This window comes from Phyllopteryx taeniolatus, chromosome 23 (assembly GCF_024500385.1).
Source record: "Phyllopteryx taeniolatus isolate TA_2022b chromosome 23, UOR_Ptae_1.2, whole genome shotgun sequence".
Classification (NCBI taxonomy): domain Eukaryota; kingdom Metazoa; phylum Chordata; class Actinopteri; order Syngnathiformes; family Syngnathidae; genus Phyllopteryx; species Phyllopteryx taeniolatus.
This window is the reverse complement of record NC_084524.1, coordinates 7,373,175-7,386,589: the sequence shown is the minus strand read 5'-3', so window position 1 is coordinate 7,386,589 and position 13,415 is coordinate 7,373,175. Positions and strand designations below refer to the sequence as shown.

At 44.6% G+C, this 13,415-nt stretch overlaps 2 protein-coding genes across 12 annotated transcripts in view; one reads left to right on the top strand and one right to left on the bottom strand.

Moving 5' to 3' along the window:
- The window catches only part of LOC133472529 (gastrula zinc finger protein XlCGF57.1-like), a 200,021-nt gene that overhangs the window by 107,807 nt on the left and 78,799 nt on the right, over positions 1-13,415 (bottom strand). The gene's annotated exons all lie outside the window — the stretch shown is intronic.
- LOC133472567 (zinc finger protein OZF-like) overlaps positions 1-13,415 on the top strand; it is a 284,984-nt gene that overhangs the window by 215,737 nt on the left and 55,832 nt on the right. For 5 of the 11 annotated variants that reach the window (XM_061763606.1, XM_061763608.1, XM_061763609.1 and 2 more), the window contains one exon: positions 6,350-8,526. The exons of 4 other annotated variants lie outside the window; for them this stretch is intronic. In XM_061763606.1, the coding sequence (XP_061619590.1) occupies positions 6,728-7,912 (1,185 nt within the window). In that variant the 5' untranslated portion in view covers positions 6,350-6,727 and the 3' untranslated portion in view covers positions 7,913-8,526. Of the gene's footprint in view, positions 1-6,349; positions 8,527-13,415 lie in introns of those variants that run through there. 2 more of the 11 variants (XM_061763619.1, XM_061763621.1) reach the window with 1 other exon arrangement.

Here is a 13,415-nt window from a genome sequence, read left to right as displayed (position 1 = left end):
TACCAGTCCAGTTCTGGGGGACACTACACCACTCCATGTCTCCAACAATAGAGGTCCCATCCAAATCTGATGTGGCATTTCAAAATAAAAGACTCTTGAAATTGGTATATTTCACTGTCATGGACACGGATTTCAAAAATTAATTTTAAAAACAATCTATGAGTTATCGCAACACCAGTCCAGTTCTGGGGGACACTACACCACCCCAGGTCTCCAACAACAGAGGTCCCATCCAAATCTGATGTGGCATTTCAAAATAAAAGACTCTTGAAATTGGTATATTTCACTGTCATGATCACGGATTTAAAAAAATATTTTAAAAAAATCTGTGAGTTATCACAACACCAGTCCAGTTCTGGGGGACACTACGGCACCCCGGGTCTCCAGCAAAAACGGTACCATTCAAATCTGATGTGGCATTTCAAAATAAAAGTCCACTGAAATTGGTATATTTCAATGTCATGAACACGGATTTCAAAAATTAATTAAATAAAATATGTTAGTTATCACAACACCAGTCCAGTTCTGGGGGACACTACACCACCCCAGGTCTCCAATAAAAGAGGTCCCATCCAAATCTGATGTGGCATTTCAAAATAAAAGTCCCCTGAAATTGGTATATTTCACTGTCATGAACACGGATTCCAAAAATTCATTTAAAAAAGTCTGTGAGTTATCACAATACCAGTCCAGTTCTGGGGGACACTACACCACTCCATGTCTCCAACAATAGAGGTCCCATCCAAATCTGATGTGCCATTTCAAAATAAAAGACTCTTGAAATTGGTATATTTCACTGTCATGGACACGGATTTCAAAAATTCATTTTAAAAACAATCTATGAGTTATCGCAACACCGGTCCAGTTCTGGGGGACCCTACACCACTCCAGGTCTCCAACAAAAGTGGTCCCACCCAAATCTGATGTGGCATTACAAAATAAAAGTCTCCTGAAATTGGTATATTTCCGTGTCACTACCACTGATATAAAACATGAATTTAAAAGAATTACAAGATATCGCAACACCAGTCCTGTTCTGGGGGACACTACACCACACCAGGTCTCCAGTAAAAGAGGTTTGATCAAGATTAAAAATAAATAAATAGAAAACCGTCTTTCTTGTAACTATTTAAAATATACTGTTTTCCATCCAGTTACTGATGGTGTCATGGTTCATTTGCCTGACTTCAATGCAGCCAGCGTGGGTTTGGTTCCCACTCAGTGATGGTCTCTACAGTGTATGTGCCCTGCGACTGACTGCCGACCAGCTCAGGGTTTTTTCTGTCTTTTGCCCAAACTCAGTAGGGGTCGGCGCCAACACCCCGCGACTCAACAGGATAAGTGCTGTTGAAATGGATGGATCCATGCATGTCTTCCTTCCAGTGTCAGACTGGTATGAGAAATTACTTCAGTGGTTAAAGCGTTAATGTTGATACCCAAAAAAATCATCTTTAATGATAAAACAATCTGGGTTTTTTACAGATTGCAGATATATTACATCAAATGGTGATGGCAGTAATGTAGTAGCATCCTGTAATTTTCTCCTACATGTATGAGAAGGTTAAAAGGTGTTGCGATACGAACAGGATTATTTCTAATTATTTCTTAAAAGAAGTAGTATTGACATGTTTTTAAATGAATGTTTTAAATCAGGTGGCACGGTGTACGACTGGTTGGAGCATCTGCCTCACAGTTCTGAGGAGCAGGGTTCAATCCCCAACCCCGCCTGTGTGGAGTTTGCATGTTCTCCCCGTACCTGCGTGGGTTTTCTCCGGGCACTCCGGTTTCCTCCCACATCCCAAAAACATGCAAGGCAGGTTAATTCAAGACTCTAAATTGCCCATAGTGTGAATGGGAGTGTGAATGGTTGTTTGTTTGTATGTGCCCTGCGATTGGCTGGCAACCGGTTCAGGGTGTACCCCGCCTCCTGCCCGATGATAGCTGGGATAAACTCCAGCACGCCCGCGACCCAATGAGAAGAAGCGGCTCAGAAAATGGATGGATGGATGGATGTTTTAAATCAGTGGCAGTGACAGTGAAATATGAATATTTCAGGAGACTTTTCTTTTGAAATGCCACATCAGATTTAGCCCCTCCTTGAACTGTCTCCTTATCGTGGTGGAGGGGTTTGTGTGTCCCAATGATCCTAGGAGCTAATATGTCTGGGGCTTTATGCAAACAGGTCCTAGGTGAGGGGCCAGACAAAGCACAGCTCCAAAAACCTCTATGATGACAAACAATTCAGGAAGACGTTTTCCCTTGCCCGGACGTGGGTCACCTCTGGAGCCATGCCTGGAGGTGGGGCTCGAAGGGGAGCGCCTGGTGGCCGGGCTTGCACCCATGGGGCCTGGCCGGGCAGAGCCCGAAAGCGTAACGGGGGTCCCTCTTCCCATGGGGTCACCACTTGTGGGAGGGGCCATCGGGGTCGGGTGCAGTGTGAGCTGGGAAGTGGCTGAAGGCAGGGACCTTGGCGATCTCATCCCCGGCGACAGAAACTGGTTCGAGGGACGTGGAATGTCACCTCTCTGGCAGGGAAAGAACCCAAGCTGGTTTGCGAGGTCGAGAAGTTCTGACGAGATATAGTCGGGCTCGCCTCCACACATGGCTTGAGCTCTGGTGCCAGTCCTCTCGAGAGGGGTTGGACTCTCTTCCACTCTGGAGTTACCAACGGTGAGAGGCGCCGAGCAGGTGTGGGTATACTTATTGCCCCCTGGCTGGGCGCCTGTACGTTGGGGTTCACCTCTGCGGACGAGAGGGTAGCCTCCCTCCGCCTTCGGGTGTTGTTTGTGCCTATGCACCAAACAGCAGTTCAGAGTACCCACACTTTTTGGAGTCCTTGGAGGGGGTGCTGGAGAGCGCTCCCGGTGGGGACTCCATCGTTCTGCTGGGGGACTTCAATGCTCACGTGGGCAATGACAGTGAGACCTGGAAGGGCGTGATTGGGAGGAACGGCCCCCCCGATCAGAACCCGAGCGGTGTTCTGTTATTGGACTTCTGTGCTCATCACGGATTGTCCATAACGAGCACCATGTCTTGGACACTCGGGTGAAGAGAGGGGCGGAGCTGTCAACTGATCACCACCTGGTGTTGAGTTGGCTCCGATGGTGGGGGAAGATGCCGGTCCGACGTGGCACGCCCAAATATATTGTGAGGGTCTGCTGGGAACGTCTGGCAGAATCCCCTGTCAGATGGAGTTTCAACTCCCACCTCCGACAGAACTTTGCTCATGTTCCGGGGGAGGCGGGGGAAATCGAGTCCGAGTGGGCCGTGTTCCGCGCCTCTATTGCCGAGGCGGCCGACCGGAGCTGTGGCCGTAAGGTGGTCGGTGCCTGTCGTGGCGGAAATCCCCGAACCCATTGGTGGACACCAACAGTGAGGGATGCCGTCAAGCTGAAGAATGAGTCCTATCGGGCCTTTTTGGCCTGTTGGACTCCTGAGGCAGCTGATGGGTACCGGCTGGCCAAGCGGAATGCAGCTTTGGTGGTCACTGAAGCAAAAACTCTGGCATGGAAGGAGTTCGGTGAGGCCATGGAGAAAGACGAGGAAATTCTGGTCCACCGTCCGCCGTCTCAGGGGGGGGGAAGCAGCACACCATCAACACTGTGTATAGTGGGGCTGGGGCGCTGCTGACCTCAAGTCGGTGAGGAGAACACTTCGAAGACCTCCTCTATTCCACCGACACGCCTTCCCATGAGGAAGTAGAGTCTAGGTTCTCTGAGGCGGGCACTCCTATATCTGGGGTTGAGGTCACCGAGGTGGTGAAAAAGCTCATCGGTGGCAACGCCCCAGGGTTGGATGAGATTCGCCCGGAGTTCCTAAAGGCTCTGGATGTTGTGGGGCTGTCCTGGTTGACACGCCTCTGCAACATCGCTCGGACATCGGGGACAGGGCCTCTGGATTGACAGACTGGGGTGGTGGTCCCCCTTTTTAAGAGGGTGTGTTCCAACTACAGGGGGATCACACTCCTCAGCCTCCCTGGTAAGGTCTATTCGGGGGTGGCGTGCCCTCTCCAGGTCGGGGATGAGATCTTTTCCCAAGTGGAAGAGTTCAAGTACCTCGGCGTCTTGTTCAAGAGTGAGGGAAGAATGGAACGGGAAATCAACAGGCGGATCGTTGCAGCGTCTGCAGAGATGCAGACTTTGTATCGGTCCGTTGTGGTAAAGAAGGAGCTAAGCCGAAAGGCGAAGCTCTCAATTTACCGGTCGATCTACGTTCCTACCCTCAACTATGGTCACGAGCTGTGGGTCGTGACCGAAAGAATGAGATCCTGGATGCCAGCGGCCGAAATGAATTTCGGTATCCGGGCTCTCCCTTAAAGATAGGGTGAGAAGCTCAGTCATCCGGGAAGAGCTCAATGTAGAGCCGATGCTCCTCCACATCGAGAGGAGCCAGATGAGGTGGCTAGGTGAGGTGTTCCGGGAACGTCCCACCGGAAGGAGACCCCGGGGACGTCCCAGGACACGGTGGAGAGACTACGTCTCTCGGCTGGCCTGTGAACGCATCGGTATCCCCCCGGAAGAGCTGGATGAAGTGGCTGGGGAGATGGAAGTCTAGGCGTCCCTGCTAAAGCTACTGCCCCCGCGACCCGACCTCGGATAAGCGGTAGAAAATGGATGGATGGATAGACATCAGATTTGGGTGGGACCACTTTTGTTGGATACCTGGGGTGGTGTAGTGTCCCCCAGAACTGGACTGGTGTTGTGATAACTCATTAAAAAGATTTAACAGATTTTTTCAGTCAGGGGTAATGACAGCAAAATATGCAGTTTTCAGAGACTTTTATTTTGAAATACAATATCATATCTTCGTCAAACCTCTTTTCGTGGAGTCATTGGTGGTCTGTCACACAGATCTGGACTTGTCTTGCGATACCAATGGGATTATGTTGGGGTGGCTTTGGCTCAGTAGGTAGAACAGGTTCGAATCCCTGCTACGACTGTCCGCATATCGAAGTGTCCTTGGGCAAGACACTGAACCCTAATTTGCTCCCTGTGGACCTGGCAGCAGTCGCCCATTGGTGTGTGAATGTGTGTGTGACTGGGTGAATGTGAGGCTTTCTGAAGCCCTTTGGGCACTGTGATGCTGTAGATATAGCGTGATATAAGTGCAGTCCATTTACCATTTGTAACACCATTGGCATAGGCAGTCCTATAAAAGCTGAATACTTGTGCTTTTTAACGCTCTTTGGAGAAGCAGATGTTGCATTAGATGTTTTGAGGTTCTCATTCTTTGTGTAAGACGCAAGAGGACAAGAGATGCAGGTTCTGAAAGACGGCTTGAAAAACATCTGAGCCCTTCAACAGGAACCTAAACCCTTTCCTACTCTTACTACAAATTTTAAGAAGAAGCTCGTCCAGGGGATGGCCGATCTGATCAATAGAATATTCCTTTTGAATTGGATTTTGTGAATGTAAGTGCGAATAGTTGTTTGTTTCCATGTGCCCTGGGATTGGCTGGCGACCAGTTCAGGGTGTACCCCGCCTCTCGCACGAAGATAGCTGGGACAGGCTCCAGCACGCCCGCGACCCTTGGGAGGATAAGCGGTATAGAAAATGGATGGATGGATAGATCTATCTGCAGTGGTTGTAGTACAGGAACTTGACTCAGACAAACTTTCTTTGGTCTCTGTAGACAAACACATTCTGTGTCGACCTGCATTAATTTGGTCTCACATCATATCAAATACTTTGGGGTATTTTTTGGTATATATTTTTTGACATTTGAGTCATTTTGCTAATATTTTTGTAACAACAGATATTTATCTTTGTACAAGATAAACAGATGCCACTATAAGAAAAATAAAAAGTTTATCTTTGTACAAGATATACAAATTAAGTTGCAAGTATTCTAGTGTACGTTTTCCTATTTCTTTTCTCTTTTACCAGATGCCACTATCAGGAAAATAAAAAGCCCCATATTGCCCAGCCCTACAATCTTACGTCTTACCCGAAAATATTTTGAGTTTTATCCACTTACAAACCCAATTCCAATGAAGTTGGGACGTTGTGTTAAACATAAATGAAAACCGAATACAATGATTTGCAAATCATGGTCAACCTATATTGAATTGAATACACTACAAAGACAAGATATTTAATGTTCAAACTGATAAAGTTTATTGTTTTTAGCAAATAATCATTAACTTAGAATTTTATGGCTGCAACATGTTGCAAAAAAGCTGGGACAGGTGGCAAAAAAGGCACAGATCATACTTTATTTGCCACTGCAAATTTTTGTGTGTCTCAGACGCGGTACGCACATCAAACGAGATCCCTCCATAATACACAACATGAGTCCCAACATGAGAAAAGATTTACCAAACCATGTATGTTTGTCTTGTCTCTTGCAGACATCGCTGAAGATCTTCGTCCTGAGCGGCAGGAGCCAGAGCCCCCTCACATTAAAGAGGAAGTGGAGGACGAAGAGGTCCACCACATCAAAGAGGATAAGGAGCCCATTTCAATTAAAAAAGAGGAGGAAGAAGCGTGCCCCCACATCAAACAGGAAGAGGAGAATATGACCAAGTTTCTATCGACTGTTGTCCCTTTGAAGAGGGAAGACGAAGGTCAAATTGAGGAGAGCAGAGGCGCAGAGCCTCCAAGCAGCTGCTCAAGTCAACACATGACAGCAGAAGGTGATAGAGACCACTGAGGAGGATCACAGGCAGACGGCCTCTTGGCTCCATTGTCAGATAGTGACGACATGATGACACACTCTCCTCACACTGATGATGATGATGATGTTGATGAAGAGTCTGAAGGTGATATGTCACACTGACAACAAACGATGGAAATGTTCTCAGTGTGGGAAAACGTTTTCTTATCAGAGGAGTTTGAAACGACACGTGAGAACAGACACTGGAAAAAAAACGTTTTCCTGCTCAGTTTGTGGTAAAAGATTCACTCAGAAGACCGATTTTAAAAAACACACAAGAACCCACACTAGTGAGAAACCATTTCCCTGCTCAGATTGTGGTCAAAGATTCACTCGGAAGGGACACTTAAAAATACACACAAGAACACACAGTGGTGAGAAACCTTTTTCCTGCTCAGATTGTGGTCAAAGATTCACTCAGAGGGGAAACTTAAACAAACACACAAGAACACACACTGGTGAGAAACCTTTTTCCTGCACAGTTTGTGGTCAAAGATTCTCTGTGAATGGAAGCTTAAAATTCCACACAAGAATACACACTGGTGAGAAACCTTTTTTCTGCTCAGATTATGGCCAAAGATTCTCTATGAAGCGACACTTAACTAGACACACAAGAACCCACACTGGTGAGAAACCTTTTTCCTGCTCTTATTGTGACCAAAGATTCTCTCACCAGGGACACTTGACAAGCCACACAAGAAGTCACACGGGCGAGAAACCTTTTTCCTGCTCAGTTTGTGGTCAAAGATTCACTCAGAAGGGAAACTTAAAAAAACACACAAGAACACACAATGGTGAGAAACCTTTTTCCTGCTCAGATTGTGGTCAAAGATTCACTCAGAACGGAAACTTAAAAAAACACACAAGAACACACAGTGGTGATAAACCTTTTTCTTGCTCAGTTTGTGGTCAAAGATTCACTCGGAAGGGACACTTAAAAATCCACACAAGAACACACACTGGTGAGAAACCTTTTTCCTGCTCAATTTGTGGCCAAAGATTTTCTGAAAAGGGAAGTTTAATAAAACACACGAGAACCCACAGTGGTGAGAAACCTTTTTCCTGCTCAGTTTGCGGTCAAAGATTCTCTGTGAAGGAAAGTTTAAAATTACACACAAGAATCCACACTGGTGAGAAACCTTTTTCCTGCTCAATTTGTGGCCAAAGATTCTCTTATAAGGCTCGGGTTATGACACACAAGTGTGCTGGTAAGAATAGCAGTGATCAAGAAGCTTTTAATCCAAATGTAAATGTTTAAAAAAAAAAAGTTATTACTATGTTACTGAATTACAAAAATCTAAATTATTGTATTCTGTGTACCAGCTTTTATTGTATCTTCTTGTCCATATATTTTCTACAAGCCTCTTGCAGGCAAATGTTGAGAATTAGCACTGGTGCCACAATACTTTAAAGGGACTAGTTAAAGGTAGTGATGGGATGATGATACCTCAAGGAGTGTTCTGTCACACTACACAAACTGTGACGGCACTGTATTGACACTGTGTTGGTCACTCAATAGTGACCCCTGCAGTAGTTCTAAAATCATTGCAGGTAAACAAAATGAAACCAAGATAGAAAAGCTTACATGTTGGAAAAGCTTACATGTTGCAATCCCAACATCAGCCTGTGAAATTTTTAATCGCTAGTCCTTTCCTTAAAATATGATCTCATCATTGTATAATTTAATTTGCTTAATTTGTTACCTGGGTTATTTATGAGAAGAATTTAAAATTTGCTTATAACCTTGTTATACTAAAATGAGTTGGTATGTAAATTATAGCAAATTTGTAATAAAATTCTGTTAAAATGTTTAACTTATGTATGGAATTTTGTTAAGTGTGCAATCATACAAAATAAAAGCCTAAAAATTGATTAATTGATGCATTTTTGAGTTTTTGAAGTGTCTTTGCTCCTCTTAGACACCAGTTCCCCTGCCTTTGAAAAAAAACTCTTTCACAGGGTACAGATGAAGATTGTGAGCATAAAACTTTAACTGCAAGTTAATAAGCTTCAGGAGCTCACTGAAGCCATCCTTTTCAACAATGGTGAGTGGCTGACAGTCTTTGATGAACATGTTGACCGCAGCTTCATCCACTGCTTGCTTGTGCGGAACTGGAAGCCAAAAGGAAATATTTGGCTAAAAGCTTATTAAATGACTGTACCTTTTACAAACAATATTACAGAGTCAAACAAAGCCTTTTGTGTTTAATAAACTATTTTTGAAAATAAACATTTTTTTTGTGTCAATTTCAACATACCCGGTACTCACACGAGTATCTGCCAATTCTTCATTGGCATGCCGAGCTCTATAATGCCTAAGCATTGATGAAGTGCTCTTATTGATGTAAGATAGCTCTGTGGACCAGAGTTGACACTTCACCGACAATAGAATAAAAAGTTAATTTATCTCAAAACAATTAAAACATCTTACCAGAAAAGAGTACAACATTTAATGAAACAACTAACAGTAAACAATGCCCAAAGGAGAAAAAGATTTATCTTATTTGGTGTCAAAAGATCAAAATTATTCCAGAATGGGGAAAATTTCTTGGAACAATCCATGAAGTCAGTGGAATAAGGTGAAGGCAAGCAAAAATCCATCCAACAAATCCGCAATGTTGACACAGTTTGTTTCTTACAAACACAATTTGGCGCGGTACATCCAAACGACACACTTCCTGTATCGGTCACATTTTTTTTTCTTTAAACGATACACGCACCAATACAGGGTTTCACTCTTGTGTGCTCGCCACAGTGCTGACGCACTAGTGTTGTTCGTCCCATCACTAGTACAGTGATATCCTGGGCGAAAACCTTCTCCAGAGTGCTCAGGACCTCAGACTGGGCCGAAGGTTCACCTTCCAACAAGACAATGGCCCGAAACACACAGCTAAAATAACGAAGGAGTGGCTTCAGAACAACTCCGTGACTGTTCTCGAATGGCCCAGCCAGAGCCCTGAATTAAACCCAATTGAGCATCGCTGCAGAGTCCCGAAAATGGCTGTCCACCAACGTTCACCATCCAACCTGACAGAACTGGAGAGGATCTGCAAGGAGGAATGGCAGAGGATCTCCAAATCCAGGTGTGAAAAACTTGTTTCATCATTCCCAAAGACTCATGGCTGTACTAGCTCAAAAGGGTGCTTCTACTAAATACTGAGCAAAGGGTCTGAATACTTATGGCTGTGTGATATTTCAGTCTTTCTTTTTGAATAAATCTGCAAAAAATTCAACAATTTTTTTTCTGTCAATATGGGGTGCTGTGTGTACATTGGGGGGGGGAATGAACTTAAATGATTTTAGCAAAAGGCTGCAATATAACAAAGAGTGAAAAATTTAAGGGGGTCTCAATACTTTCCATACCCACAGTTAATAGAAATTTGCTAATAAATTTTGGTGAAGATTGCGTAACGCATGTTATGTGGCACAAAGTGGGTTTATCTTCTTGCCTCAAGGGAAGCATTTCAACGGTCGATTATTAATTTTTTTCAAACAACAACCCTAACCCTATTTTCACTCAGTATTGTAGAAAAATGCCCATCCAGACTTTCAATCTAGGCAACAATTACACCACAGAATACGTTGACGTTCAACAGGGAAATGTTCTCGCCTTACGCCATCTACTGTCAGGCTGTGACAGGATGACATGTCCAAAATGTGGGCAGGCCATTTAAGGTCCTTTAAGGAGTAAGAAGTCTAGATCATAAATTGTAATGATCTCATTAATCAAAACATTGATTAACGGGAGACAATGATTTATTTGAGTGGACATTTTATACTCAATAAGCTTGTAACTCTGTTTTCTTTATGCCTCATTTGTTTAACCACCTAGTGTCGAGCACGCATCAATTCACTTGAACGCATCAGCAATGCCAGCTAGCACGGTGGTTTGCTGGTCCTGCTTATGGATAGCACGAGAGCAACATTTTCAGTCGTGTAGTGGTTATGTTTGCCAAAAACGAGTAAGGTCCCTGTTTGGAAACGAGGCTGATGGGCTTTTTTGCTTTCCCACAAAGAAGCAGCAGGTTAGGGTGATTCAGGATAGAGATGGCAATATGTTGACTGGTGCCAGTAGTGTGCTAGATAGATGGAAAGAATACATCGAGGAGTTGATGAATGAGGAAAATGAGAGAGAAGGGAGAGTAGAAGAGGCAAGTGTGGTGGACCAGGAAGTGGCAATGATTAGTAAGGGGGAAGTTAGAAAGACATTAAAGAAGATGAAAAATGGAAAGGCAGTTGGTCCTGATGACATTCCTGTGGAGGTATGGAAGCATCTAGGATAGGTGGCTGTGGAGTTTTTGACCAGCTTGTTCAATATAATTCTAGTGCATGAGAAGATGCCTGAGGAATGGAGGAAAAGTGTGCTGGTGCCCATTTTTAAGAACAAGGGTGATGTGCAGAGCTGTGGGAATTATAGAGGAATAAAGTTGATGAGCCACACAATGAAGTTATGGGAAAGAGTAGTGGAGGCTAGACGAAGGACAGAAGTGAGTATTTGCGAGCAACAGTATGGTTTCATGCCTAGAAAGAGTACCCGATCCATTATTTGCCTTGAGGATGTTGATGGAAAAGTACAGAGAAGGTCAGAAGGAGCTACGTTGTGTATTTGTGAATCAAGAGAAAGCCTATGACAGAGTACCCGGAGAGGAACTGTGGTACTGGATGCGGAAGTCTGGCGTGGCAGAGAAGTATGTTAGAATAATACAGGACATGTACGAGGGCAGCAGAACAGTGGTGAGGTGTGCTGTAGGTGTGACAGAGGAATTTAAGGTGGAGGTGGGACTGCATCAGGGATCAGCCCTGAGTCCCTTCCTGTTTGCAGTGGTGATGGATAGACTGACAGATGAGGTTAGACTGGAATCCCCGTGGACCATGATGTTTGCAGATGATATGCAGTGAAAGCAGGGAGCAGGTGTAGGAACAGTTAGAAAGATGGAGGCATGCACTAGAAAGCAGAGGAATGAAGATTAGCCTAAGTAAGACAGAATATATGTGCATGAATGAGAGGGTATGGTGGGGGAAGAGTGAGGCTACAGGGTGAAGAGATAGCAAGGGTTGTCGACTTATACTTAAATAAATATTTGGGGTCAACAGTCCAGAGCAATGTTGAGTGTGGTAAGGAAGTGAAGAAACGGGTCCAAGCAGGTTGGAACAGCTAGCGGAAGGTGTCAGGTGTGTTATGTGACTGAAGAGTCTCTGCTAGGATGAAGGGCAAAGTTTATAAGACAGTGGTGAGGCCAGCCATGATGTATGGACGAGAGACAGTGGCACTGAAGAGACAACAGGAAGCAGAGCTGGAGGTGGCGGAAATTAAGATGTTGAGGTTCTCTCTAGGAGTGAGCAGGTTGGATAGGATTAGAAATGAGCTCATCAGAGGGATGGTCAAGGTTGGGTGTTTTGGAGACAAAGTTAGAGAGAGCAGACTTTGATGGTTTGGACATGTCCAGAGACGAGAGAGTGAGTATATTGGTAGAAGGATGATGAGGATTGAGCTGCCAGGCAAAAGAGCGAGAGGAAGATCAAAGAGAAGGTTGATGATGTCATGAGGGAAGACATGAGTGCAGTTGGTGTTAGAGAGGAGGATGCAGGAGATAGGCTTACATGGAAAAAGATGATGTGCTGTGGCGACCCCTAACCAAACAAGCCGAAAGGAAAAGAAGAAGAAGTAACATTTATTTAATCTTCGGTCGTGAATCACAGTGTGAAAGTGAAATAAATTCGTGCAAACTGGACAGTCCTGGTGAAATTTCCTAATTTTTTTGGAAAGGTATCAGATAAAAATAATTATGGATATTATTAACAAACAATAAAAAAACATGATGGCAAATAACAATGATGACAAAGGCATTCACACTTTATTTGAATCAAGTGCAAATCACATTTTTAGGTTTGATGAAGAGTAGGTTTACCTGCTACTTCTGATTGTCACGGTTGTAATCATACGATGTTGGACTGGACCCAAAACATACGGAGGCGAAGGAAGTAGATGAGAATGGTTTATTAATTAATCGCTCAGCGGGTAGGACATCCGAGGGGCGATGGTGGAAGGTGTCGGAAGCGGAAGCATGGGCAGGTGGAAGAGCTTGGCGGCGTGGCTGGACAGCAAGGCGGGAGTCACGGGAGGCGGAGTCATGAAAGTTGGCTTGTGTACCACAGATGAACATCAATACTCTGGTGCTGGATTCCTGGATCTGGCAGTCTTAAATGCAAGCAGTGGTGAGTGCTGATTGGGAACAGGTGCGTGGGTGAGGTGCTGATTGTGGGGGAGAGAGAGAGGGAGGGAAAGACGAGGCAAAAAGCGCCACCCGAGTTCCAAAAAAGGAACTGCAGGGACAGACCATGACAGTGATTTCTTTTTCGACATCAAAATAAAAAATCTTGTTATAATTGAACACAAAACACAGAATGCTCAAACGTTCTAATTATATTTTTTACTAGGCACTCACTAGTCACAATGTGTGACGTAGTGGTTACGTAGCTCTGAGTAGCTTGTGATGTCCAAGTTCCCATCTGTCCAGGTTGACACACTTTCCAGTCTGCCTCTTCGATGCTCTCTTTGACTACTTTGGTCTTTGTCTCTTAGTAAAGTGTCGGTGTAAGCGTTTTACTGAAGTACAGTATGTCCGTGATGGAATTTTGTACCGTGGCTCAAATGTGTTTCCCAACCTTTTAGCTCTCGATCGTGCTATCATGAAGAAAACCTGGTTGAAATGTCTCACGAATTGATGTTTGGCCTCGGCTTGATTCTTGCTTCGGGTGAT